This window comes from Staurois parvus, unplaced genomic scaffold (assembly GCF_062004578.1).
Source record: "Staurois parvus isolate SC_StPar_1 unplaced genomic scaffold, SC_StPar_1.0 ptg000018l, whole genome shotgun sequence".
NCBI lineage: Eukaryota > Metazoa > Chordata > Amphibia > Anura > Ranidae > Staurois > Staurois parvus.
In genome coordinates, this window is record NW_028317814.1 from 24,114,083 (window position 1) to 24,140,072 (window position 25,990).

At 43.2% G+C, this 25,990-nt stretch overlaps 1 protein-coding gene across 2 annotated transcripts; it reads right to left on the reverse strand.

The window, feature by feature from the left end:
* UBFD1 (ubiquitin family domain containing 1) lies at positions 1 to 25,881 on the reverse strand. Of its 2 annotated transcripts, XM_089683179.1 has the most exons (8): positions 25,776 to 25,881; positions 19,817 to 19,876; positions 19,166 to 19,411; positions 14,972 to 15,180; positions 13,468 to 13,533; positions 11,281 to 11,386; positions 4,579 to 4,661; positions 1 to 835 (listed from the first exon to the last, which is right to left on the reverse strand). In XM_089683179.1, exons 1-8 carry the CDS (start codon positions 25,789 to 25,791, stop codon positions 725 to 727), a joined length of 897 nt encoding a protein of 298 aa, XP_089539305.1. In that variant the 5' UTR covers positions 25,792 to 25,881; the 3' UTR covers positions 1 to 724. The 2 variants fall into 2 exon arrangements, with proteins under 2 accessions (XP_089539305.1, XP_089539316.1); XM_089683190.1 differs by lacking the exon at positions 19,817 to 19,876 and having other exon boundaries at positions 25,776 to 25,806.
* Positions 25,882 to 25,990: the final 109 nt, after the last annotated feature.

Below are 25,990 nucleotides of genomic sequence, written 5' to 3' on the forward strand. Positions count from 1 at the left end.
TTTAGACAGTACAGCCTTTCCTGCACCAATTTAATTATTTTGTTTTCTAAATTAATAATTCAAAAAAAACAACAAAAAAAACAAAAACAAAAAAATTCATGAAGCAGGTTGATATCCTCCATCATGGTTGTGGCAAATGCTAATTATCATGAAAAGACTTGTCTTGCTGTCACAGTATAATCACAGCAATCTGATGAATGGCGATAACCATAACCGGGGGCTGTCAGCATGTATTGAAGGAAACCCTGTCTGCTGTGAGGATGCCCTGTGCAGGTCGTGTCCCCAGATAGCGGCTTGTCAGCATCAAAAAAGAACCAATACTTGTCAAAGTGGTTCAGGGAGACCAATAGAGAAGGAAGGGGGGAGTGATCTCTACTAGTCTCTCTTGCAGATAAAGGATTTTTAAAAAAAAGAGGGTTTTGTTTTATTCTTGGGTATATGGCTGATGTAGCTGCGGTCAGGATCCCACAACTTGAAAAACGTTAAAAATGTAAACTAGGTACGATCAGTCACCTCTGGCTCCTATAGAATAAGCCTTCTGTGCCCCACAGGATGCTTCGCATGGCAAAAGTTCCACCCCTGTAAGGTTCTATGGAGCACTGGGAAATGGGAAATCACCATGGGAGGGGGTGGGGAAATTGGTGTCTGTGGTGCAGGATGGAAATAGGCGGTCTGGTTGGCTCCTCCCAACGTCTTCCATTCTATGCCAGAGGTGAACGTAACTTCAAAAATACTGCCATTTTCCTAACACTGTGTCCTTGATGGCATCCACGTATTGCGCTGGTACCCAGTATACCCAGTAGTAAGATGCTTCAGTAGGACCCAGCTGGAAAGCCTGCCAACATAGCAAAAGAAACACCAATGTAAGCAGAGATTATGGGAAGCAAGTGCACTATATACACACACTGGCAATAGTCATGAGAACATTATCGGGTGCAGGGCTTGAAAAAGCCGCTCGCCCAATGCGAGGGGAAATCCTTGTGTGGCAAGCAGCGGCGTCCCGAGGCAGGTGCGGTCCACACACGGCCACTCCCAGTATGATGTGAATGGACAGTGGCCCTTCCTCACTGAGCTCGCCCCACTGTCAGAGGGGAGAGGAGGGGAAGGTGCAGCTCACTGGCACCTCCAGGACAGCCCGCGCTAGCAGTGAAGCCCTTGTGTCCCTTGGTAACAGGCTGGGAGTAGAGGAGCCCGCACTTCTAGGAGTGCCAGGACCTGCCCCCTCCCCACTGATCCCTCCATCTACTTACCTGCTGCTAATCCGGAGACCTCATCACCACACACAGCGACATGTCTGAGCTCCAGAGGAGAGGCCCGGGGGAGCCGAGCACGACAACAGCAGTGACAGGGTATCAGCAGCCAGGGCATGGGATTGGGGGCAGGTCACCTGTCTGCATGGAGTGTCCTGGGCCTGACTGAGTGCAGGTGAGGAGGGCCCCTGACAGGGGGCACTGCCTTCATCTCTATGGGGTAACTCTTGGCTTCTGTGGTCTGGCCTCAAAGCATACACTGATTTCTGCACTGAATTTCAGCCATTCCCACTCTGCAAAGTCAGTTTACAAACTTCAGAATAATAGGAGCAAAGATCTCCACACATTTAGGGTAGGTTCACACTCATTGCTCTGAAAAGTGATCCATGGTGGATTGTTTTTCAGAGTGTGGCTAAGCTGCCCCTGTCAGAGGTTCAAGTGATTTTAAAGGTAATTTTATTTTGAATAAGAAAAAACAACAAATATGTCTATACTTACCTGCTGCGTGCAGTGGTTTTGCACAGAGCAGCCCCGATCCTCCTCTTCCTGGGTCACCCAGCGGCGCTCCTGGCCCCTCCCTCCTACCGAGTGCCCCCAGAGCAAGCAGCTTGCTATGGGGCACCCGAGCCGCTGCTCTGCGTATCAATTCACATGCAGAGCTGCAGCTCGTCCCCGCCCTCCCTCTCCTTATTGGCTGTAATTGCACCCTCCTAGATTGTAAGCTCGAAAGAGCAGGGCCCTCGAACCCCTCGTGTATTGTATGGTTACTGTATTGTCTCATGTACTGTCCCCCACTTTAATGTACAGAGCTGAGCAAACCCTTTGGCGCTATATAAATACTGTATAATAATAATATTGCTGTTAGCTTTATGTCAATTTAAACATATTATAATTGCAGTTTTTTTTATATTTTGGACTCTATTCTAAAGAAAAATGTAATTTCATAAGCTTGAAGGGGGTGTGGTTGGAGGTGGACCTGGGCAAGGTTTGGGTGGAGCAACTGGTGGAGTGTAAGGTTTGTGCCTGGCTAGTAGGTCTAGACTCAAAATTTTAAGCCCTGATTGGATGGATTAACAAAATTCCACTGCCCTGAGAGGTCTTTAGCAAGACAAAACCCAATAAATACCTTTTAACTATACTTCACTATGGGCATTTTTTCTTGATCGCTTGTGGGGAGCATCTTTTCTCTCAGATATCGTTGGTGTACAGTGGAGGAGCAGTGTTTTCTTTGGTGGAGCCGTGATCATTTTCTGCCATCTAGTGGATTTCTTCTGCCTAGCTCTGTATCATCGTGTGGACCTTCATTGATCAAGGGAATACATCTACCCTCCCCATGCTGATGACTACCTTATGAACTCCATCCTTCCTACACTGCACTATTTATGTGCACTTCTGGTTAGTGTGCATTGTTACCCTAGGTCACCACAATTGGGACTTTCTGATCACTTTTTATTGTGTCACATTTTATTTCTAGAGCTGCACTTTTATTTTATTATTAAAACCCATATATACTTGGCCTTATGGGAGCATTCATGTTTTGTGTAAAGTGGGTTGAATGGGAAGGATTGCAGGCAATCCCAGTGACAGTTTGTATTGCAAAAAACAAGACAGACTGACCAAGTCTTTCTAACCTTCCCTCAGATCTCTTGGGATAGGTGTAGAAAGGTTAATGTAAAGATCCAGAGTACCATTCCTGACCGCTATCACATATCAAAGGCTAGTTGTAGAGCTACGCCAACTAGGAGATTTTAAATCACATACTACTGTGAAATGCAACCACTCACTGACAGCCACCTCTTTAGTAGCTCCTTGAGCAGTTAAATTGTAAAGGAGCATGCCATTAAAACTGTCCTGTTAGCCTAACCTAAAACGCTAGCCATAAACATGAGAGAATGCGGCATTGGGACATCAGATTTTTGCTTAGCCTTTAAACTAACTAAAGCCAATTTTTTTTAATGTTAGGATTTCAACAGAGTAAGAAAAAAAAAAGTCAAAAAAACACCCATTTTTTGTCATCTGTGTCCCATTGGGGAGATTTGCCTTCACTTCCTCTTTCACAGACAACAGGAAGTGAGAGGAATTCAATAGTGAAGGATATCCTCTTAGAAAGTGATCACTGCATTGGTAACAACTCAAAAATGTGCATTTCCCTCACTTCCAATCTCAGTGACAGATGGTCAGAAAGTGGGTAATGTCCCCAGCTGGGACACAGGAATAAAAACCTGCCAAGGGTTCTAACTTTATTTGATCCAAAACTACTAAAAATGCTTTGCCTTTAGATATACATTAAGCATAGCACACAGATTCTACTTGGGAGTCAGTGCTGGGAAAAGGTCCTGTGGAACCCAAACCGAACATACTAAAATGCTGAAACCAATGATGCACATGCAGCAAAAAGCAACAGGTTCACTTAATTTCTGCCATCCTCAAAAGTATATACTAACCTTCAGTCCTCCCCTAGGAGAGGGAAGTGACATACGTGGTACTTCTGGGTATAGGGAGCTTGTGACCCCCCCCTTCCCCCTTTCCCTCACGTGACAGCACAGGTGAATGGAGACTGGCCCCTGAGGTACTCCGTGATTTCACAAAGGAGTAGGGAGAGAATCATCAGCCCTGTTTGGGCAACTGGCAACTTAGAGCTTACACACGACTTTCTCACTTGACTCCTATGGGCAAACAAACCAGCAGAAGACTGAAGGAAAATAAGTATGTTCAGACTGGGAAGGCAACACTTAACTGAATCTGGATAGAATTACACATACCTTGGTGATTACAATACCTACATTAAAAAAGAAGTTTGGGATTGTAAAAAAAGAAAAAAAAAAAAAAAAAAAAATGTATACTCACCTAGGTGGATACAGCATCGATCCGATGCTGCATCTGTCCCTTCTAAGACTGAGAACTGAGCAAAGACCGCTGACAGCCAGTAACGGTCAATCACTGACTCTCTGCTCTGCCCCTCCAGTGCTCACTGAATTACCAGGCTGTGGAGGGGGTGGGACTGGCCTGCTCAGGCTCTCAGTGGATCACTGAGAGACTGAGTATCTGCGTGGATCCTGACACTAAATTCGGGATCTCTCCAGAGTCCGGTCCGGCTCTGTGACGTCAGCAGGCTTTGGCCCATTGCCAGCTGAAAACAGGTCACAGAATGAAGTGCACTCCTGTGATCCATAGGAGAAGTAGGCCTAAAGGAGCTTTGGCCCTACTTCACCTTTAATAATTCTGCTTAACTACGAATTACACAAAAGGTTATTTTTAGATGGGGCAAACTATGTGTAAAACAAGGCTCAGGGCATAAACAAGCTTGGAAAATACATAAAATGCTCACCATCATGTGATAATCTTCATGTTCTTCAATAGGCTCAGAGATTACATTTTTAATAGAACCCATGGGGATTTTCTCTGTCCTCTCTGCAGAAAAATAAAAGCATAAATATCCTAAGATATATTGCAAAACCCTATCAGAATGGAAACAACTGATCAATAAGGCTCTCCCATTATACCAGCTAAGGGTTCTGCTTCAATAGCATCTGGGATCTTTGGACTCAATCTCTTCCTACAATTTGACCTGTCTGGATGTGTTTGTAGATCTGTCTAAGGCTACATTCACACTAGCTTCGTCAGCAGGAGTCAGACAGGCGTTTGAGATGCGTTAACGCTTCCCAAATGGCTATGAAAATTCTGCACATGGCAGCACACAGTGCTGTTCACACTGAAGAGTTAGCGTCGTGGCAAAACTTACGCCTCATGTCCAGTCAGGAGAAGTTGAAGCCTCCCATTAAAGTCTATGGTGATGCTCCTGAAACGCTTGGCAGGCGTTTGCAGAGCATTAACACCTTTAAACTTCATTATAGGCGTTAGACAAGCATTAAAACCATACCACAAATGCCTCAAGAACACGCATAGGGCGTTTGAGTAGCGTTAAAACGATTCCCAAACTCCTGTCTAAAGCCTGTCAAACGCTATAGGGGCGATTGGCAAGAGTTAGAAACAAGTGTTAACGAGCCCTTACTGTAAGAAGTTATGTTTGTACCTTCCAAATTTCTGTAAAAAGGTTTCACTCTGATAATTGTACAGCTGGTGCCATTCAAGACGCAGACTGTTAATGGTTTTATTACTTTACGGCTTTTAGTCATTGCACCCATGGACAAACTACAATCACGTGACCCAAGCCAGTTACAAGTTTGATTTCTTTTTTTCAGAAGGACACAATGAAAGCATGAATTAGTAAGCTGAACCAATACACATAATACAGTTCATTGCTAACCCATATTAGCACCTTTGTGATGTGCTGTATTGAAAAATGGTCAAATAAGGAATTATCCATACACCAGGTATACTTGACAATTGCCAACAATACAATTATTTTTAGATTTTATACCAGGAGATGAGTATTTTGTGTTACAGGGTTACCGCAGCTGAACCTCAATTTAATTTTGCGAACAAACCTAGTGTGACCTAGATTGTAAGCTCCCAGGATCAGGGCCCTCCTATCCCTCTTGTATTGAACTGTATCGTCTCCCGTTATATAGTAAAGCACTGAGCAAACTGTTGGCGCTATATAAGTCCTGTATAATAATAATACAACTATGTAATTATCTAATCACCAAACATTCCAATAAACAAAATTGGAACATAATTCTTTGGCGACTACACAAAGCAGTAAAAAAAAAAAAAAAGTTAGAATCTTCATCAATTCTAGATTTTTATACATGCCTTATTGGGGAGATTTACCAGCACTACCTGAACAAGGGACACCGACATCCCCACTTTGCTTTTTAAAATGCCTTTAGTCTCCATTTACCAGAAGTTTCTCACTTTTGCAGCAAGCAGGTGACAAGTGCAGGTTTGGCATGCCATGGTTTCAGATAGCCAATTTACTGCTGTGCTGTAAATGTAGTCCTGAATAGCAGGATCTCAGATTACACACAGACACAAGTTGGATAGACAGCCTTTTTTAAATCGCTCTGCCCTTAATGAATTTTCTGTAGCAGGATCACTGATCAATTCAGCTCCTGGGCTTGTTGCTGGAACCAACTGTTAGTGACAGCCATGGTCCAACGCCGATTGCAGCAAGAATATGCCGAGTTCAGGCCCCATTGTAAAACTGCACTGTAACAAATCGCTGCCATCTGGGTGCCCTCAAGTGGTAAAAGTATAGACACATTGGGGTTAATTTACTAAAAAGGCAAAATAGACTGTGCGCTTTGCCATGTGCAGTTGCACTCTACTAAGCTCTGGAACACCTGCTCTTGCAAAGAGGAGCTCAGCTGACTTCCATCTTCCAATCATGTGCAATCAAAAATGCTGTTTTTTTAGTTTACCTTGCATATGACTGAGTATTGTTTGCAAAAGTGAATCTTTACCTCAGTTACTAAGCTTTGGAGCACCTACACTTTGCAAAGTGCACAGGGGTGGCAAAAAAAAATGCATAGTTGAGCCACAAAAAAAACAACAACTCTACTCTAAGCTGCTATAGGCAGCAGACAGGGGTGTTTATGTACAATGGAACTTCTCCTTGCGCCCGCAACAAAGTTCACCCAACATGTAGTGATAAGCAGGCAGTAAGCCCGCCAAACGCAACACAGTCAAGCCAATGGGGAAGTGCCACAAATTCCCATTTGTTGGAAAAAGGGGTTAAAACAGGCAGTGGGGAGGCATCACATCGCTTTCTCACCACCAGGATCAGGCTTCAGAAGAATGGGAAATTAGATGTATGTATGAAATATCTTGCAACTTCCTCTGTCTATGAAAACCATTATACAGTGAAAAGACAAAAAAAAAAAAAAAAAAAAGGTTTTGGGGGGTATTTACAAAGGAGACATCAATTTAGGATGATTAATTCACAAAGGCTGTGATAGGTATATGGGTCTCTGGGTCATCTGTGCTTTTCAAAGGCTGAATTCACACAGCCAGCTGTTTGCCTGTCTCTGATTTCATTTGTTTGGCTCACTGAACTAGAAAATGTTTGCAGCAAGTTAAAGCTAGAGTTGATTTGTTTGCCCTTTGCAATTACTGTATGTAATTACTAATGGCAAATAACTTAGCAGTTTATGAATAATGAAAGCCTATATTGGTCCATTAATATTTAATTGCTTGTTCATCTTTTCCCTATTTACATGAGCAGGATTGATCAATATAAAGTTAGCACAGAATGCATTCAATAAAAAAGGAACAAGAGTAAAAGGAAGCTGGTGGATACGGTTACTGGTGTACCCCAGGTCAGTAAGATTTTAGTACTTACTGAAATTCATTTCTTGATATCTGAATTTTCTTGATATCTGAATTTTTAAAGTGCCATGCGCATCAAAACTGATTTTATTTACCATTCATTGACGGACACAGGAACTCATCCACAGTCAGGCTGTACTGCTTCCTACAATGAGTTAGGACACTGGAAAACCCCACCACTGTAAAACTGATCACTTTTAATGAACAGCCAGTTCAATTCTAGGACATTTTAAAACAGCCAAAAAACAAAAAGTTGTTTGGCAACAACTTTTACCACACTGCTGGTATTTTTTTCTTAAGGACTTCAATCAAGACTCCTTGCTATACTGCTGCTTGAGCTGGTCTCTACATAGCAGCATATGTGAATCTTCAATTCCACCGCACTTGCTTCGGAGGCCCGTAACCAAACCCCACTAGAGAAATTTATCCAGCATCTCCAGAAGGAACAGACGCCTGCAATTTCGAACCTGGGACCCTTATGGTCATTGTATCCTTTTTGTCAGATTCTCCTGCAGCTCTGTTGGGTGAGACAAAGGCCTTGCTCATGTCCACAGGGACCTCAGTGTCCACTCTGGACCTCCTGTTTGTGCCCAGTTACTGAGACAATTTGTCCACAGAGGCTCCAAGCATGACTGGGCACCATCTCCAGCAGAACCAGCCTTTGAACCCCAAAATCTAGTTCAGCCCAACGGCCTGGTCACCATCTCTGATTCAAAGTTCCAACAGTCCTCCTCTATAGAGGTGGATATTGAGCCGCCTGCTGATGACTCGGATTTACAAAGGGTTGCCCCAAACCTGATTGATAGGGTGTACAACCCTTTATCTGGGGGTTCAACCTGCTGTCACAGGTCTTAGGTATTTTAGAGCTCCTAAAGCTGCCAAGACCTTCCCACTACAACTGCTATTTAAGTCATTCCTCTATGAGGACTGAAAAAACACTGAAGGGTCCTGGGCCGCTCCTGACAGTGTGTCAAAACTCTTCCCTTTTGTGAGAGACCTCAAATTGACAGCGCCATTCCATAGCAGATGCACCAGTTATCCACAATTACAGGCAAACCACCTGATAGGTTAGAAATGTCCTTATCTTTCAGAATTTCACTGACATACAGCTTAACTCCCTGCTCAGATCCAAGTTTGAACTCACTGGAGTGTCTCTCCATCCTATATTGGTGATGACCTTAATCTGCTAAACCATGTCAGAGCAGATAAAATCCTTTAAAAGAGAACTCCTCCACTGCCAAAGCAGGCCCCTGTGTCATTGAGCGATTAGAAAAAAAATTGTCCGGAGTCTTGTGCTTAAGTTGTGATGGCTTTTAGCAAGCATCAAAACTTGTGTCTTGCACTGAATTAATGTCTGTATAGATGAGTAAGGCACTCTGGCTAAGTATTTCGGACGCCAATAATATGTGAAAGGAACATCTGACTTGGTTGTCCTTGGGGGGATGCCATCTCTTTATACCTGCGCTTGACCTTAGCAATGCTGGCAATGGCTGGGGATATACTCCTGCTTCAGTGCAGGAGGAGTGTGGAAAGGTCAGAGGAATCCCACCGTATTCCAACAACTACTGCAGTCATTGTATGTAAGCATTTAGAGTCCATTTCCCACTGAGACAGAAGGGCTCACAGTTCTTTTGCTGATAACATTCCATCTATTCAACATCCCCCAAAGAACCCGCTCTAAGCAGTAGACTTTACCTCCACCCCAGTGCTTTCTTCTTGCATGCGAAAAACAAAATGGCGCTGGGAGAGGACCACACACGAAGAGTCTAGATAGGTTAGTGACAAAATGACAGATACAGCAGGATACAATTACAAATAGGGGAATAAGCGTACAATAGTAATGAGTTCAAAATGGGGTGGCGATGAAGCGACAAATGGAGACGGGGAAGTCCATAGTCAAAAGGGTCCTAGGTGGTGGATGGAAGGTGAAGGCAGCTCCCCATAGAGCGAAGCAGAACTCCGTATTTACTTTCTTCTTGCATTTCTATTGTGGAACACTTCGGAGACTCTCCATAAAGAGTGTATTTCCTGGACTCTCACAGTCTGAGTCTTTTTTCTGAACCTCACACGTGCAAGCCTCACTTGGAGATGGCCTCTCCTGGATTTAACGCTGGTAATTTTGCCTCATCGACAGGCAATGAAGTTCAGTTTAGGCCCTCACTGAAGAGATCATCTTTCTGTGGACCTGTGCTCTTTTCCTTACCTTAGCCATCTTCAGCTTCCCCATTTTTGTTGGAGTGACTGGGCTCAAAGAGGCATCCAGGTGTTCCTCGATATCAAGAAGTCCCAGATGCTACTTTGCTGTTTATGGCTGGAGATAGAGAGGTGTCTTCCAGTCACCCTGGAAAGGTTTCTCGTTCAGTGGGTCTCCACATCTGGCTCACTAAAACCACCTTATCGGATCCTTCTGTGAGTGTGTACAGACCAGAGCTCTGTTGGACATCTTTTGAGTTCTCCAGGATCTTCTCCTGGGAAGGTCTGCAAACTCTCCTTTTTGACCACAATGGTTCTCCTGGTGACAAATCTGAAGACCGCTTCCGGATCTCCCCATCGAGGTGCAAGGATTCAGCAGGAAGTATTCATATCTGGATGGCCTTGTACTTACCTGGACTGACAGCAGATGGAACATACAAGGATCCTGTTGCATGTATTCCTTGTGAAGGAAATGGAGTCCAGAAGTGTCCATGGGACCTGATCATCAGAAAGTGGGTGCTTCAAAACAGCCGCTGACGAAGTTCCTTTAGATTCCTTAATTGTTCCTGCTCCCAGACGAATGCTTCTATTAGTGAGTCTGGAGATGCCTGCCACCTGCTTCTCAGTGAAAGATGCAGCATGAGCTTGGGACAAGTGTCCGATTCCAAGGGGTTGATTTACTAAAGACAAACAGACTGAACTTTGCAAAGTGCAGTTGCTCCAGAGCTTAGTAAATGGAGGCAAAGCTTCACTTTGAAAAGAGTACCTAATCACGTGCAATATATATATATATATATATATATATATATATATAGCAGCATTTTTGCTTGCACGTGATTGGAAGATGGAAGTCAGAAGAGCTTCTGCTCATTTACGGAGCTTTGGAGCAACTGCACTTGCAAAGTGCACAGTCTACCGTAAATCAACCCCCTAGAATCATATTGCAGAATTAGTCAGACAGGTGGCCAGTGTTATCAGTCACCTCAGCCACACTAAATGTTGGGTGGAAGGATTTCTGCTTATCCTTCAGATAGGGCGTTTTTGGTGCACCAGTTGGGTTGTGAGGTACCCTTGGTTCTGCCTAACCCCTGTTTGTCCATCCATTGAAATGTTATGTTGTGGGGGCTCTTACAAAATTGATATCTTGATCCAAAATTGGTTGCCTGACCAGGCCATTTCATTGTGTATTGCTTTCTCACAAGACTGAGGAGGGACCATTTGGGCACTGGCTTACAACTTTTTCTGTAGATCAGTGTCCAGTTTGCCAGTGTAGGCAGCAATATAACGAAACTATAATAGAATTGCGGTGTACCTCAATGGACCACAAGAAAATATTTTTAGGGGGAAGTACAAAGTTCATATTTATTTAGTTTCCAGTAGATGCTAGAGAGTTAAATCAACTGATAGCAGGCAAGAACAAATAGAGTAGCAGAGTAATAAATTCTGGCAGAGAATCTCATTGTTGCAGTATTCAAAAACTGATATTAAGCTAGGGGCTGAATCAGAGCATAAGGCTGCATTTATAATTAAAACATCACTTTTGGCTGGACTGGCCCTTTAATTTTGGAATGTATGTTTTTATAAGTGATCGCAACTTCTTACTCACCTTTTGTACCAATCCATAGCTGGTCTTGCTCCAGTTTAAATGTCAGTCTGACCTTCCCCCCAGACTTATTGTACATACCGGATATTGGCGTAGTTGGAAGCCGCTCCTGCAACACACAGTAATAGTGAGCACTAGCTGTGGCTGTTGTATTGGCAATCATGAAATCACAATTCATCCAGCTCAGTGAACAAGCATTCTACTGCTCAGGTATAAAATTGTACAAATCACTTTGCAACATGCAATGCTAACTGTGTTACGACCCATCGTTTACTACAAATCACAAATATTTCATAGATTAGGCAAGCAGCTTCAGAGTTTTATTAAAAAGGATAAAATCAACTCTCAGGTTAAATCTGCTATCAGCTTAAGGCCCATTCATACCTCTATTTTATCACACTATAAAGCTAAACTCCAGGAATCAGATAAATACACAGATGAAATACACATAAGGGAACCTCTTACTATCAAATGGTTTGTATTTTTGATAATGCAGTCCTGCGATTTACAGAGCCCTGCCGCATAGCCCAGCCTAATCTGGCAGGGCAGGAGACTTTCTCTGCTGCAGTTAAAAGGATAAGTTCACCTTTCAACAGAAAATATTAAATGCAATTTCTTTGAAGGTAAAAAAAGAAAAGAAAAAAAAAAATGTGCATTTATTATTTTTTGAGGAAGGAGCCTTTAAAAGCACTACAACAGCAATCAGCAGATCGCTGATTCCACACAGGTACATTGAACGGGCAAGCAGATACTTACTGACAGGAAGAATCAATGGAGTTACCACAGTGCTCAACAGCACCATTGTAGTTCATTGAGAACTACAAGCCAACAGCCACTAAGGCTGTTTGGAATTATAGTATCCCATTCACAGAATACTGTTAATGAGCGACGCGTTTTATTTTTTAGGTTGGGGGAGGGGGGGGGATCTGGTCCTTTCATAACAGGTTACATGTATGGGTGGTCAATATTCTCATGTTCCGACGTCGTTCAACCTACAGTGTGGAGTTGATTTTATTTGCTGCATGCTTTGTGATCTATTTAGGTAGTAAGTGCATTAAAAAAAAAGCGTATGTTTGTTTGGGGACAAAATATAAGCACTGTAAGTGATGGTATTTTTGCCTACCCTTCTGCCTGTAGGCACTCTCAGTTCCCCTGAAGAAGTGAGTAACCTCTAAATGCTTTGGAACGTGAAAAAAAATTGTACACAAATATTTTAAACACAAACTGTTTACACAGCAACCCATATAATATTTTAGTGTATTTTCTGATGGGTTATATAAAAAAAAAAAAAAGTTCATTTTATACAGCTATTTATAAAGTAGTTGAAATGCCTGAAAAGTTCCAGTCCATAGCGGTCTCTTTTTGTGTGTACAATAATTCAGAGATGTTGGCATTCACTATGTAATGTGGAAACAAATTGCTTTGTACTTAATGAAAAATAAAAATCATCTGTGGCCAGCCTTAGATAAAATTCTGTTAAACAGAACTCATCTCATCTAAGATTTATTGGGGTAAGCCCCTTTCACACAGACAGACACAATGGGACCATCCATTGCCCTTTATAAAGTGGCGTATGTACATCTACCTGCATCCAAACTGCTAAAAACAGACAGATGAGGGATCCGTTCCCAATCTGTCTAGCAGAACGAATCGGAATACAGTTGGATGAAAATGTACTGATGGTTCATTTACATCCGAGCGCCCATTGAGAAAAGCTGTCTGTGTCCGTGTCAACTTTGCACAAGCGGAGGGGACACGGACCTGTCATACACCTGCTCAGCAGGGTGATTAGCAGACAGATTCCCCACTGAGTGGGCAGATCCACTGAGTCCAGAGAGTCTGTGGGCCTTAAAAACAAGCAACTTCTTCCCACTTCAATTTAAAAATTCAACGTGTAAAACGCACCATACCAAAATGCATGCCAACTATGCATTCAAACATGCATTAAAATGGAAATATTTTCAATGGCAGAGCCGAGAATGCAAGGTGAAAATGAAATGCGTGTTAAGGTGACCCAGCAGCTATGAAACAGCAATATCTCTTCATTTGCTTGTTTCTAGAAACACCACAGATGACGGTCAATGAAAAGGCCGCCCACATTTCTTGTTGAACACTGGACAGCTGCTACGGTTAGAGGACAGATGACTTTACACTCCCAATGGTCTGAAGAGCAGGAGCATGCTTTCTCACCTGTACTCCTTTTATAGATGTCATTACATCTTCGGGTTTTCCTTTATCCAGCACTTTTCTATGTTGCTAAAAATATAGAATATTAGATTAGAGTTCAGAGCAACAGGAAACTAAAAGGAAAAAAACAAAAACAAAAAAACACCCTGAAGTTGTACACCAGGCAAAACATGCTGTATTTTATAGCACAAGTAAATGGGAAAGTTTAGAACCTGTGTCTGATTTTTATTACGGCCGTTTCCCTGTTAGGGAGTGTTTTTCTCTCTTCTTGTCTTATCAACTGATTGAGAAGAGTCAGAAGAGATGGATTTTATATATAATAGAACCTTGATTAGGCTTTGTCTGAAGTTGCACTTTAAGTAGTTACACCTCAAATCAGATAAGATAATAATAATAATAATAATAATAATAATAAACACGTATTACATTTAAAAAAAAAAAAAAAAAAAAAAAAACCTAGAGGCACTTAGTCCTAGGCTCTTACAATTAGGTACACTGGACAAAGAAAGCCAGTAAAAGAAAAATGTATATTCTAGGCAAAGATATTATATATGTACAGTATGTATGTTCGAAGAGCCAGGTAAACCTCTAAATAAGCAATTAAAATACATTGCACGTGACCGGATTTGCCAAAATATTTTGTAAACACTTCTCAGCCAGTCTTCCCACAAACTGCACAGCCAGACGGGGACACTATTTATTTTTCAGACTTGCAGCTCACTGTGTTACCAGCATACTGAATTATAAAAAAATACTCATGGTAAGAATATATTGCTAATTGGTAACATCTGTCAAAAAAAAAAAAAAAAAAAAAAAAAAAAACCACCACACCGATGGATTGTCCAAGAGGTTACATGTCTTTTGAAGGGTACAATATCTGACATCAGGGGCGGACTGACCATTTGGAAACTCAGGCACTGCCCGAGGGCCCGGGGTCAGTAGGGTGCCCCATGAGCTGCCCCTGGTACCTTTTTCATAGGCTTTTGAGTTTGGGCAAGAACACAGGGGCCCCCATGATCCCCTATTGCCCAGGGGCCCCATGATCCCCTATTGCCCAGGGGCCCAATGAGTTGTCAGTCCACCCCTGGCTCTGTTGAAATGCAAATTAGAACATGGATATTTGTCCACAGTCGCTTTTCCTGGTCTTCTTCCAGCCCACGGTCTTCTCCTTTTGGCCACTGGGCAGCCACTGATGATATAACTCCTGTATATGTATTATACTGTCAAGCTGCTGATGCTGTAACTCCAGCAAATGTATTATACTGCACTGGCACCTGGTTCCATTCTTGGCATCTTACAGACACCAGGAGTGGTGCATAGAATGTGTATGGAATGTTTGTAAGAAATGAGGGTACATCTCCAACAGCAATACAGATATAAAAAAAAAAAAAAAAAAAAAAAAAAAAAGCATTTTTATTTCTATTTAGCAGCAAAGGGAAAGGATAAAACTCGTTTCAGCTTTTGATTTTGGGAGGAAGGACTATAATCCATTTTATTTTACATTTACCTTCTGTCTGCACAGTGGCTCCTTCTTGTTCTCTTCTTCTTTCACTTCTTGTTGGATGGTTTCTTTGGGGGTGGTAACAGCCAAGACATCATTAATAGTGGATCCTACTACCATTACTTTTGCCCCATTGGTGACTTTGATTTCCCTTAGCGTTTTGTCCTCGGGAAGTAACCCCTTAAACATGACTTTCTGCATAGCTGGTGGAAGACCTGCTCAGGAAAAAAGGAGAAGAGTCAGAATTATCCGAAGAGAAATGTTCAGCAAATTGGTGTCAGTCGAATGTTTAAACAAACATTTGGTTGCTAATTTTCATGCCATGCCATACGACAATCTCATAGAGCTAGCTTAAAGTGGAACTACACCCCTTTAGTTTATGAAATCACTTTGTATTATAAATAATCAACATTTTGTTTTAATAAAATTGCTTTTTAACATTTCCTGTCTACATACACACTCCAGCAACAGCTACATATCATTGTTGTGGACTGGCCTCCTGGAAGAACAGTATTTATTGCCTGCACAATGTGTGATGACATGGCAGCTTATGGTCTCCACCAGTGTGGTTAACACAGGAGCACAAAAGAGAAGCAGTTGTCACCCTGCAACAGGAAGTACCTTCATGGCAGGACCACCAAGTATTTTAATGAAATCTGCAAATTTAAAAAGATTAAACTTAATGCTTGGAATTACATTAATATATTAAAGCTTGTACACTGTTCAAAAAAAATTAAAGAAACACTTTGAAAACACATCAGACCTCAACGGGGAAAAATATGCTGGATATCTATACTGATATGGACTGGGTAATGTGTTAGGAATGTAAGGATGCCCCATCGTTTGATGGAAATGAAAAATTATCAACCTAAAGAGGACTGAATTCAGACACCCCGAAAATCAAAGTGAAAAAAAATTATGCAGCAGGCTAGTCCATTTTGCTGAAATTTCATTGCAGAAACTCATAATGGTACTCAGTAGTTTGTATGCCCCCATGTGCTTGTATGCATTCCTGACAACATTGGGGCATGCTCCTTATGAGACTATGGATGGTGTCCTGGGGTATTTCCTCCCAGATCTGGACCAGGGCATCACTGAGCTCCTGGACAGTCCGAGGTGCAACCTGGCAGCGTCCAATGGACCGATAAATTATATCCCAGGAGGTGTTCTATTGGATTTAGGTCAGACGAGCATGGGGGCCATTCAATGGGATCAATTCCTTCATCCTCCAGGAACTGCCATCATACTCTCACCACATGAGGCCGGGCATTGTCCTGCACCAGGAGGAGCCCAGGACCCACTGCACCAGCATAGGGTCTGACAATGGGTCTGAGGATTTCATCCCGATACCTAATGGCAGTCAGGGTGCCATTGTCCAGCCCGTAGAGGTCTGTGCGTCCCTCCATGGATATGCCTCCCCAGACCATCACTGACCCACCACCAAAACGGTCATACTGAACAATGCTACAGGCAGCATAACATTCTCCATGGCTTCTCCAGACCCTTTCATGTCTGTCACATGTGCTCAGGGTGAACCTGCTCTCATTTGTGATTGTTTTGAGCAGTCTGCCCTTACCAAATCACAGATGAGCAAACTTATTTACATAAATTAGGATACTATTATTCAATAAAAACTCTACCACAAAAACGATCCGAGGAAGACATGTTAGTGATTAAACACAACAGACGGAGCTTGGGTGACGTCATCACCCAGGAAGTAACAGTGATTCTCTGTATGTATATAGGCAGCTGATGTTCCACAGTGCACTTTATAATGCAATTACGTGCCCTTTATAACGTGAGTGGTTTACTGGAATGTTTTTTAAATAAAAGGTTTTAAAAATGGTAAAAAACGCTATAAAGTGTTTGGGGTTTTTTTTTTTACTGTCTGCCCTGAAGACCGGAGGAGGAGGAGAAAAGGTGCATGCCGGATTGAAAGATTTGGGAACCCTATTTAAAAAAGGGAAAGATGCCATATATGACCCAATATAATATATGGGTCATGGACAGGGGCGGACTGACCATTTGGAAACTCGAGCACTGCCCGAGGGCCTGGGGTCAGTAGGGGGCCCCATGAGATGCTCCTGGTACCTTTTTCATATGCTTTTTTGAGTTTGGGCAAGGACACAGGGGCCCCATGAGTTGTCAGTCCGCCCCTGGTCATGGATAGAAAGTCAGAGCACAACTGGTGTTGCATAGAGGTGAAAGAAGTTGGAATTTGACACGATTATGATACTGGATGCACAAAGTGAGGTGGTTTAAGTTGAAAGTAAAGCACAAGGAGACTGTTTTTGGCGTGGGAAGTCTACATATAATTGCAACACACCATTTTTTCAGATGCACAAATTTTGCAGTGTTAGTTTAATGTTTATTTATTACTATTAAGTAACGCGGCACTGATCTGGATTTAATTTTTATTTCACAAATGTATGAGAGTGGCAGAGTGTGAGCAGCTACTGTGTTTGGATGAGGTTAATCATTAAAGTGATACTAAAAACGCACACGGTTTAATTTCTGTATGTGGATGTTGGCTCTAAGTATTTTGCTGCTGGTCACATGTTCAAAATAAAACAGCTTTTTAAATAAACTGTGTAAAGTTGGCATACAAATACATATTTGAAATCAAACATTTATTTTGTGAAAAAAACATGGTGTGGATGGATTTCTGCCAGTCTCAGGCTGTGTCACGGCCCTCCAGCCTGTGTCTTAGCATAACCGGGGGATGACGCAGCCATTAATCTACATGTAATATCCTCCCCTCATTGTGTTTAGTTGGTTAGCGGGTATGGAGGAAGAGGGAGGGAGTGGGCTGTAATTTACCACTGTGTATACGCCCACGTGTGTGGCTCTATAATCACATGGGCTGCTCAGATATGATAGCGAGGAAATGCTCAGCATAGAAGCTCACTGAGCATGTGTAGAGTTGCCACTACAGTTGCAAAATCCGTAGCTGAATTGGGGACATGAACAGAAGGTAGAGAGAGAGCAGCAGGATCAACCAGGTTTTTTGCAGAATACAGAAAACGAATACTCACTGAGTGAGTATGAACAGCATGTAACAGCATGTATAGTGGCTAAACAGTTAGCACTTCTACCTGGCAGTACTAGGGTCGTTGGTTCAAATCCCAAACGCAACACCACCTGCCTGGAGTTTGCATGTTCTCCCTGTGCCTGCGTGGGTTTCCTCTGGGTACTCCGGTTTACTCCCACACTCCAAAACCATGCTGGTTGGTTAACTGGCATCTGTCTAAATTGGCCCTAGTATGTGTATGTACGAATGTAAGTTAGGAACCTTAGATTGTATACCTCTTGAGGGTTGGGGACTGATGTGAATGTACAATATATATGTAAAGCGCTGCGTAAAATTTACAGCGCTATATAAAAGTACTTGTAATAATAATGTATTGATAGGCTTTTTTATGATTTGGGTTTAGTGACACTTTAACAATATTTATTTTGAGGTATAGCAGCCAAAACGTTTATTTGGTATTATTTTCGGTATCCCAACATCGCCACTTTGCTGCTCCCAGGCTGCTGCATGTATTTCATACTTCTGCTGCATGTCAAAACCTACCCCTCCCACTGCACACTGGTTCCTCCAGCCATCTCGTACATCACTGGAGAATGTACAGGGTAGAGGAAGGAACCAAAGTGTGCAGTAAGGGGGAGCAGGTATCTCCCATGCCTGAAAGTGTGGAATACTGATATCTACCTGGAAGCAGCAAAGCAAATTTGAATGATATAAAGTGCAGCGCTAACAATAAACAATTAGATCATTTATTGTTATTCACTCATTTTGGTAGGAGGTTTAGTGTCAGCGGCTTGTAAGATAGGGCCCCATTCCTAGCGCAGGAGGTTCATCCTTTCAGTATTAAAGCAAATCTGAAGACCCTGGCTACCACAAAGTTAAGTATACATGCTCTTCTTATACAGCCCAGGGTTTAAAGGGCTAACTTTAAAGACTATATAGACAGAAATATGTAGTCTGCCACTACTAATGTGGCTTTAACATTTTTTGACACTTCACACTCTTATTAAAGGTTAGTGGTCCTGCATGGCAATCAAACATCAGTAAAAGAAGCCGGTTGCCTGCCATGCTCCGACAAGACTGAGAACCAACATCATAAAGAGTCTATCTTCTTTCTAAAGCCAAATTCCCAATGTAGCAATCCCGATGACAGCATATGCAAAAAGTCACACCTGTGAGTGTATGAATCTTCTGTTTAAGGCTTGCTCCGGTGCTGTCCAATGGGAGCCTCACGTCATACTTGTTCTTATTCCAGATGATCTTAAACTCCACATGCTCTCTCTCTGACTCAGAGTCCTCTCCATTGCTGACTGCCTCTGGCTGTGCAGAGCCACCGTCCTGAGAACATGCGCCTTCACCCTCTGCACAGCTCAGTTGTAACTTCTGTCCATCCGCCTCCATCCCCAGCTCTTCCACTTCTGCAGAGGGAAATAAAAGACAGGAGAGCTGGTCAGGGCAGCAACGTACAAAGCAGATTATTCCACACTGAATGATAAATGGTGTCAGCAGAATCAGGGGCCTCTTCCCTTCATCCCAACATACAGCTCATGCTAGGATCACATAATCAAGCTTCATAAAAAAAAAAGAAAAAAAAAAAAAAAGGACTATGACTTCTCATTATGTTATCTCTATAGGTATCACAAGTGAAACAAGCCTTGAATCTGGTAATCAAGACAATAGAATCTCTATCTCCTGCTCAGGATACTTAGATCCCAAGGTCCTAAGGGTTGAATTCCCACTTTATATTCTCATTCATTACATATGAAAATGGTTAAAAAAAAAAAAACTCCAAGTGATAAGGTCCAAATGGCAATCCTGCATACCTTCTATGTCCATCGAAGACTGGGAGGACACTTGCTCCTTCCACTTATCGGTCTCACCGGCTGTGAACAATAAATTCTTCTATATTATAAAAGAGGCAAAGAATGTATAAAGCGCTGTAACATGCAGCAACCAATCAAATTTTATCTTTCACGGATTGTGATGATGCCATTAAAACTCAAATCTGGATGTTATGGGATACTTTACTAGGCTTTGTGCTACAAGACCCAATAAAGCAATATGTCAGCTCAATCAGTAAATTGTCTGTTTATCAATGCTTCCATCCAAGATTCACACAGCTTTCTATACATATATACTATGGTTTTTGCACAGAGTGAGGAAGGGGCAATATATTTGCAATGCCATCTGGAGGATGGATCCCTAGAATGGTAGCCATACACACTTCAATTTTACTATCCGATCGATAGGCGTCGATCAAAATGATTAAATATGCAAACAGAATAGCCGCAACTTCCCTTTTGATTGATTTAGACTCAACCAATAAGACGGGGTTTAATTTTATCAGCCATTTTGCATCAATTAGCATCACTGATATACCATGGGGTTGATTTACTGAAGGCAAATATACCGTGCGCTGGAAGTGCAGTTGCTCCACAGCTTAATAAATGAGGTGAAGCTTCACTATGCAAAGAATACCCAATGACATGCAAGGAAAATAAAAAAAAACAGCTTTTTTTGCTTGCACATGATTGGATGATAGAAAGGAGCAGAGCTTCCCCGCAGATCTAGAGCAACTGCAATTAAAGTACCCAGACTATTTGCCTTTAGTAAATCAACCCCTTTGTTTATGATTATGTTTCAACCGGTCAGATGATGAGATTACATGGTAGATATAGAGATGCGATCAAGAACTTACAAGCGTAAGTTACAATAGTATCCGATTGATTGAAATCCACTTCAAAGTGTAAAATAACGATCCTATTGGAAAGATCAATCGGAAAAGAAATTGATTTATTGAAGCATGTATGGCCATAATTAGAGACATCTCCCCTCGTTTCCTGTTGACCACTCTCACTCGGACAGGAAGTTAAGGACACAGTTATGAAAACCTAGTATATTCTAATTCTTCCAAATGCTTTCTAAAATTTGTAATACAGAAGTTTTGGTTGAATTTAAGCTGGCCATAGATGGATCAAAATTCGGGCTGGTCCCTGCTGAACCAGATGAATTTCGATTCATCTATGGCCAGCTTAAATTCATCTGTTCCTGCTCCCATTTAAAACAAATCTGTTCAACGATTGACTCCTGTCATTTAGACTTGTTGGAAAAAAATTCTTGATCAGCGGGCTGCAGCCAATTGGAAAGATTTCCTGTTATTTCCTGTCCCATAGCTGAAACGGGAAGTGGAAATCCCTGGTTGTCACCAGGGTCACAGGAACCAGTGTCCCAATTGGAAGATTTCCCCTTTTTTCCGGTTCTGGGGAGAACCCAAGATCTGGGATTTTCTTTTACTATCAATGGTAATGCTAAACAGGACAAGTAGAGAGGGTGAATCTCCCTAAAGGTGCACAAACAGCAATAAAAACTGACAGGGGTTCTAATCCATCTCCACTCTTTCTGAAAAAAAAAAAAAAAGTCTTGCCTTTAGATATACGTTAAGAATTCTATTGAGAAATCAGAAAACAAAAAAAATGTTGCCAATAGCAATCCAACCAAACTCTCTTCTGCCCCATGCATTATGGGAAACTGAAAAGAAAGGTCTAATAATTACTATCAGCATTTCAATCATTTGAATAATAATGACAGTTTAGTGCAGGACAAGCAATTGAACTAGACAGCCGAATGGCTGCTAAAACGAACATCCCCAAAGCTGGACATAGATGACTGGCGGGCTGTTTGGGGAAAAAAAAAAAAAAAAAAAAAAAAAAACTGACTGGATCCTCCCATCTGCGCTATTGTATTCACTGTCAAAATACACTGATCAGCACTGCAATCGGCTGCAGTGCTGATCAAGTGAAAATTTACTACTAGTCATGTATGAGAGGAGTCAATCATTCAATCGACTCCTCTCGAACAGGGACAGCCATAGATGAATCGAAATTTACCCGGTCCCTGATAAACCAGCCAATCCATTTATGGCCAGCTTAACGTCACTTCATTCACTTCCCGATTAAAGGATAAGATCACCTTTAAAAAATAAATATAAATAAAATGCACATCTTTTGCAGGAAAAAAAAAAAAAAAAAAAAGCGCATTTATTATTTTACTTGGAGCCTGCAAAACATTGTACCTGCGATCAGCTGAACACATGTGCGATGCAGGGCTCCTGCCGACTGTTAGTGTGTTCTATCTGATCGTACCTCGTATGGACAGGCAGTTACACAATGACAGGAAGCATAAAAGAACTCAACAGCACCCTGGCAGTTTGAGAATTACAAGCCGACAGTCGCAAAGACTGTTGGTACTTGTAGTTCTCCCATTCACAGAACTCTGATTGAATGATGCGGATGGGTGGGTGGAGCCCTACACGGACGCTTTTTAAAAAAACATTGTGACAGCAAGTTCGGGGAGAAGTCTCAACAAGGGATTGGGGGGGGTGCAAGAGATGCTGCAACAGTAATATGTTACACCGTGAATGTGTTTGTTACAGGTTACAAAAGGTGAACCTATCCTTTAAGTGAATTGGTTCTGCTCACCTAAAGCATAGCTCCACCCAAAACAGATTTTTTTAAATTGTGGGTACTTCTAGGAACACCCAGATTCCGATATGTCTCACTGATCTCCATTTGAACCCAGCAAGGCTTTAAAGTGGTAGTAGAGTTTGTTAAATTAACAAATCTTAAAATTGCTGACATACAGGATATTTATGATAGAAGAGACCCTATTGGTCTCTTGTCCTCAATGCTTCCTCCTATGTCAGCCATCTTGTACTCGGAGCCATGCATGTGCAGCTCAGCGAACATTTATGGCCTGTGCCGCTGCAATGTGACTCCTGTGCGCACGTGTGGAAGCGACATTGTGGCAGAAGGCACAGAACCCAGATGGAAGACTGGGCAAAGATGGAAGCTCCCGAGACCTGCCGGATCGATCACAGCTCAGCGCTGGAGGGCTCGATTTGACATGTGTGTCATAATGTGCCAATATGCGTTGCATACTAGTACATGATGAAATAACACACCTGGGGGCCCCTAAAAAGAAGTAATTGTAGCAGAGTTTACTACCACTTTAAGAAGATGTTGCATTCTTGTGCTGGATTCTCAAATGATTTTTCTTATATGAAGGAGAATCTTTCTATTGCAGTCTTTTGTAAGAAGGCAGAATGTAATTTAAAGGGCCAGGAAACTGGACATATCAGTTTTGGAGTGCATTGGCTTTTAGCATTCTTGGATACACAGCTGGAGGATTTCCAGAAATCAGTCTTTGTCAGTCTTCAGACCCAGGGATTCAAGACAGACAATTTGTCATTCAGAATAGCCAGAAAAGACACCACGATTTAGGACTGCATTCCTACATCTCTCAGTGTTTAAGTCAACGTTTTGGTAAATCTAAGGTTGGTTGTAGAAAGATTGTAACCTTAAATTCAGCCATAGATGGATCAAAATTCCAGAGGTTCAGCAGGAACCAGGCGAATTTCAATCCATCTATGGGCAGGCTGGTTGTACTGATGTCGATCAATTGATCAACTTCAGTACAACCAGCCTGTTGGATTTTTTCCATACGATCACTAATGCTGCCGTGTATAGCCACCAGCTATAATCGTATTCTGACAGCGGGGAAACCTGCCACTAACAGAATACAATAGCACAGCAGAAGGGATTGATGGAGGAATTGAGTGATTCTTTCCTTCAAACTGTGGAAGAGGAAGGCACAGATAGCAATAAAAATATTTTCAAAAATTCAAACTCTTTCCTACTATACTAAAAACGCAGTTTTGTCTTTGTTCCCATTGAAAGGTTTTCCCATTTTTTCTGAACCTTGCCTTGAAAACCCCCTCCCCCATTGTTCTCTGCGGAGTTGACCTAACAGCTAAAACCACCCTGCATACAATCAAGGAAATTGTATGAACTGTCATTGTAGCCAGGAGACGTCAATTCACACAAGTGCTGCAAAGTTGTTAAAAAGCCAGCAGAAGTACCAACAATGTCAAAGTAAGGGGGGGGGGGGTGGGGAGTCTAAATACCTGAAACACAGAAATATATGACCCATCAAGAGATCGCACCAAAGTGAAAATGAAAGTAAATGTCAGGGTGATGACTCAATGGCCAGCCATATCAGCCACAAGGCACACACATGACTCCACAGAGAACAGGGGAAGACTGGTACACCAGGAGAGATCAGACATAACACAGAATGGTTATGTAGCTGGGGACACAGGGAGCACACAGAGAGAAGATGGCAGAGTGGTCACCTATGATGGTGCAGACAAAGAGGGCACACAGACAGCAGATGGCACAGAGAAGGGTCACACATTTAGGAGGGGAAACAGATGGCACAAAGTCACCCATGTAGGAGAGAACACGGGCAGCTGATGGCACAGAGAGGTCACCCATGTAGGAGGGAACACAGGCAGCAGATGGCACAGAGGGGTCACCCATGTAGGAGGGAACACAGGCAGAAGATGGCACAGAGGGGTCACCCATGTAGGAGGGAACACAGGCAGCAGATGGCACAGAGGGGTCACCCATGTAGGAGGGAACACAGGCAGCAGATGGCACAGAGGGGTCACCCATGTAGGAGAGAACATGGGCAGCTGATGGCACAGAGGGGTCACCCATGTAGGAGAACACACAAGGTGCAGAAGGCACAGAGGGGTCACCCATGCAGGATACATAGGAAGCAGATAGTACAAAGGGGTCACCTATGTAAGAGGGCACACAAAGGTGTCACCCATGTAGGACACAAGGGGCCATATGGCATACAGGGGTCACCTATATAGGAGGGGATATGGGAAGCAGATGGCACAGAGGTGTCACCCATGTAGGACACAAGGGGCCATATGGCACACAGGGGTCACCTATATAGGAGGGGATATGGGAAGCAGATGGCACAGAGGTGTCACCTATGTAGGAGGGACCACATGTAGCAGATAGCACTGGGTTGGGTGTGGGGGTTCAACCATGCAAGAAAGGACAAAAGTGGAAACTGATGGCACAGATGAGTCACCCATGTAGGACACACAAAAAGGCAGATGGTCCAGAGGGGTCACCCATGCAGGAGGGGACACAAAGGAGCCACCCATACAGGACACAGGGAAGAAGATGGCACAGAGGGGGTCACCCATATAAGAGGGGGACACAGGATGCCGATGGCACAGAGGAGTCACCCATATAGGAAGGTGACACAGGAAGCAGATGGCACAGAGGGGGTCATCCATATAGAAAGGTGACACAGGAAGCAGATGGTACACCCATATGGGTGGGGCACAGGAAGCAGGTGGGCACAGATGTAGGACAGCACACAGAGGTCACCCATATAAGAGGGAACACAGAAAGCAGATGGCAGAGAGGGTGTCACCCATATTGGGGGGTACAAAGGAAGCAGATGGCACAGAGGGGGTCACCCATGAAGGGAAGCACGCAGAGGGGTCACCCATGAAGGGAAGCACGCAGAGGGGTCACTCACGTGGGAGAACACACAGAGGGGTCACCCACGTAGCAGAACACACAGAGGGGTCACCCACGTAGCAGAACACACAGAGGGGTCACCCACGTAGCAGAACACACAGAGGGGTCACCCATATAGGACACAGAGGGGGAGGGGTGGAAGTCCTGATAAGAGAGGTCAGAGCAGGGCCCTCACACAGGACACATGGCAGGCAGGGTGGTGAGGTTGGCACACACATGCTATGGTGGGGTGACCAGACAGACACAGTCAACGGGTGGAGGACAGCTGTCACTTGTAAGCACAGAGCCAATAACATTCCATCCTATAGCAGCATGTGCCCGGTGACCCCAAATCGGGTCACACATGCGCTCTGCCCTCGGGGGACCCGGTACCCACCGTCCTGGGACGCCATGATGATTGTGTACAAGTCTCCAGCGCGAGGGCTGCCGGGAAACTCACACTCAGCCCCTTTGGACCCAGCCGGCAACTGTAGCCCTGTCCAGGACCGGAAGAGAGCCGCTCGGAGGTCTAAGTACCATAGAGACAAACACTGGCCGGCCGGAGCGCCCGCCTCCTGCAGGTGCAGAATATAGCCTTCTAAGCGGACATTT

Bases quoted from the DNA above. Each gene is read 5' to 3' on its own strand.
- UBFD1 (XM_089683179.1), bottom strand. The intron at 19,412-19,816 runs GTATGCAGGATT...TTCCCTCTGCAG, and splicing joins GTCTTCGATGGACATAGAAG to AAGTGGAAGAGCTGGGGATG. The intron at 4,662-11,280 runs GTGAGTAAGAAG...ATTTTTCTGCAG, and splicing joins GCTATGGATTGGTACAAAAG to AGAGGACAGAGAAAATCCCC.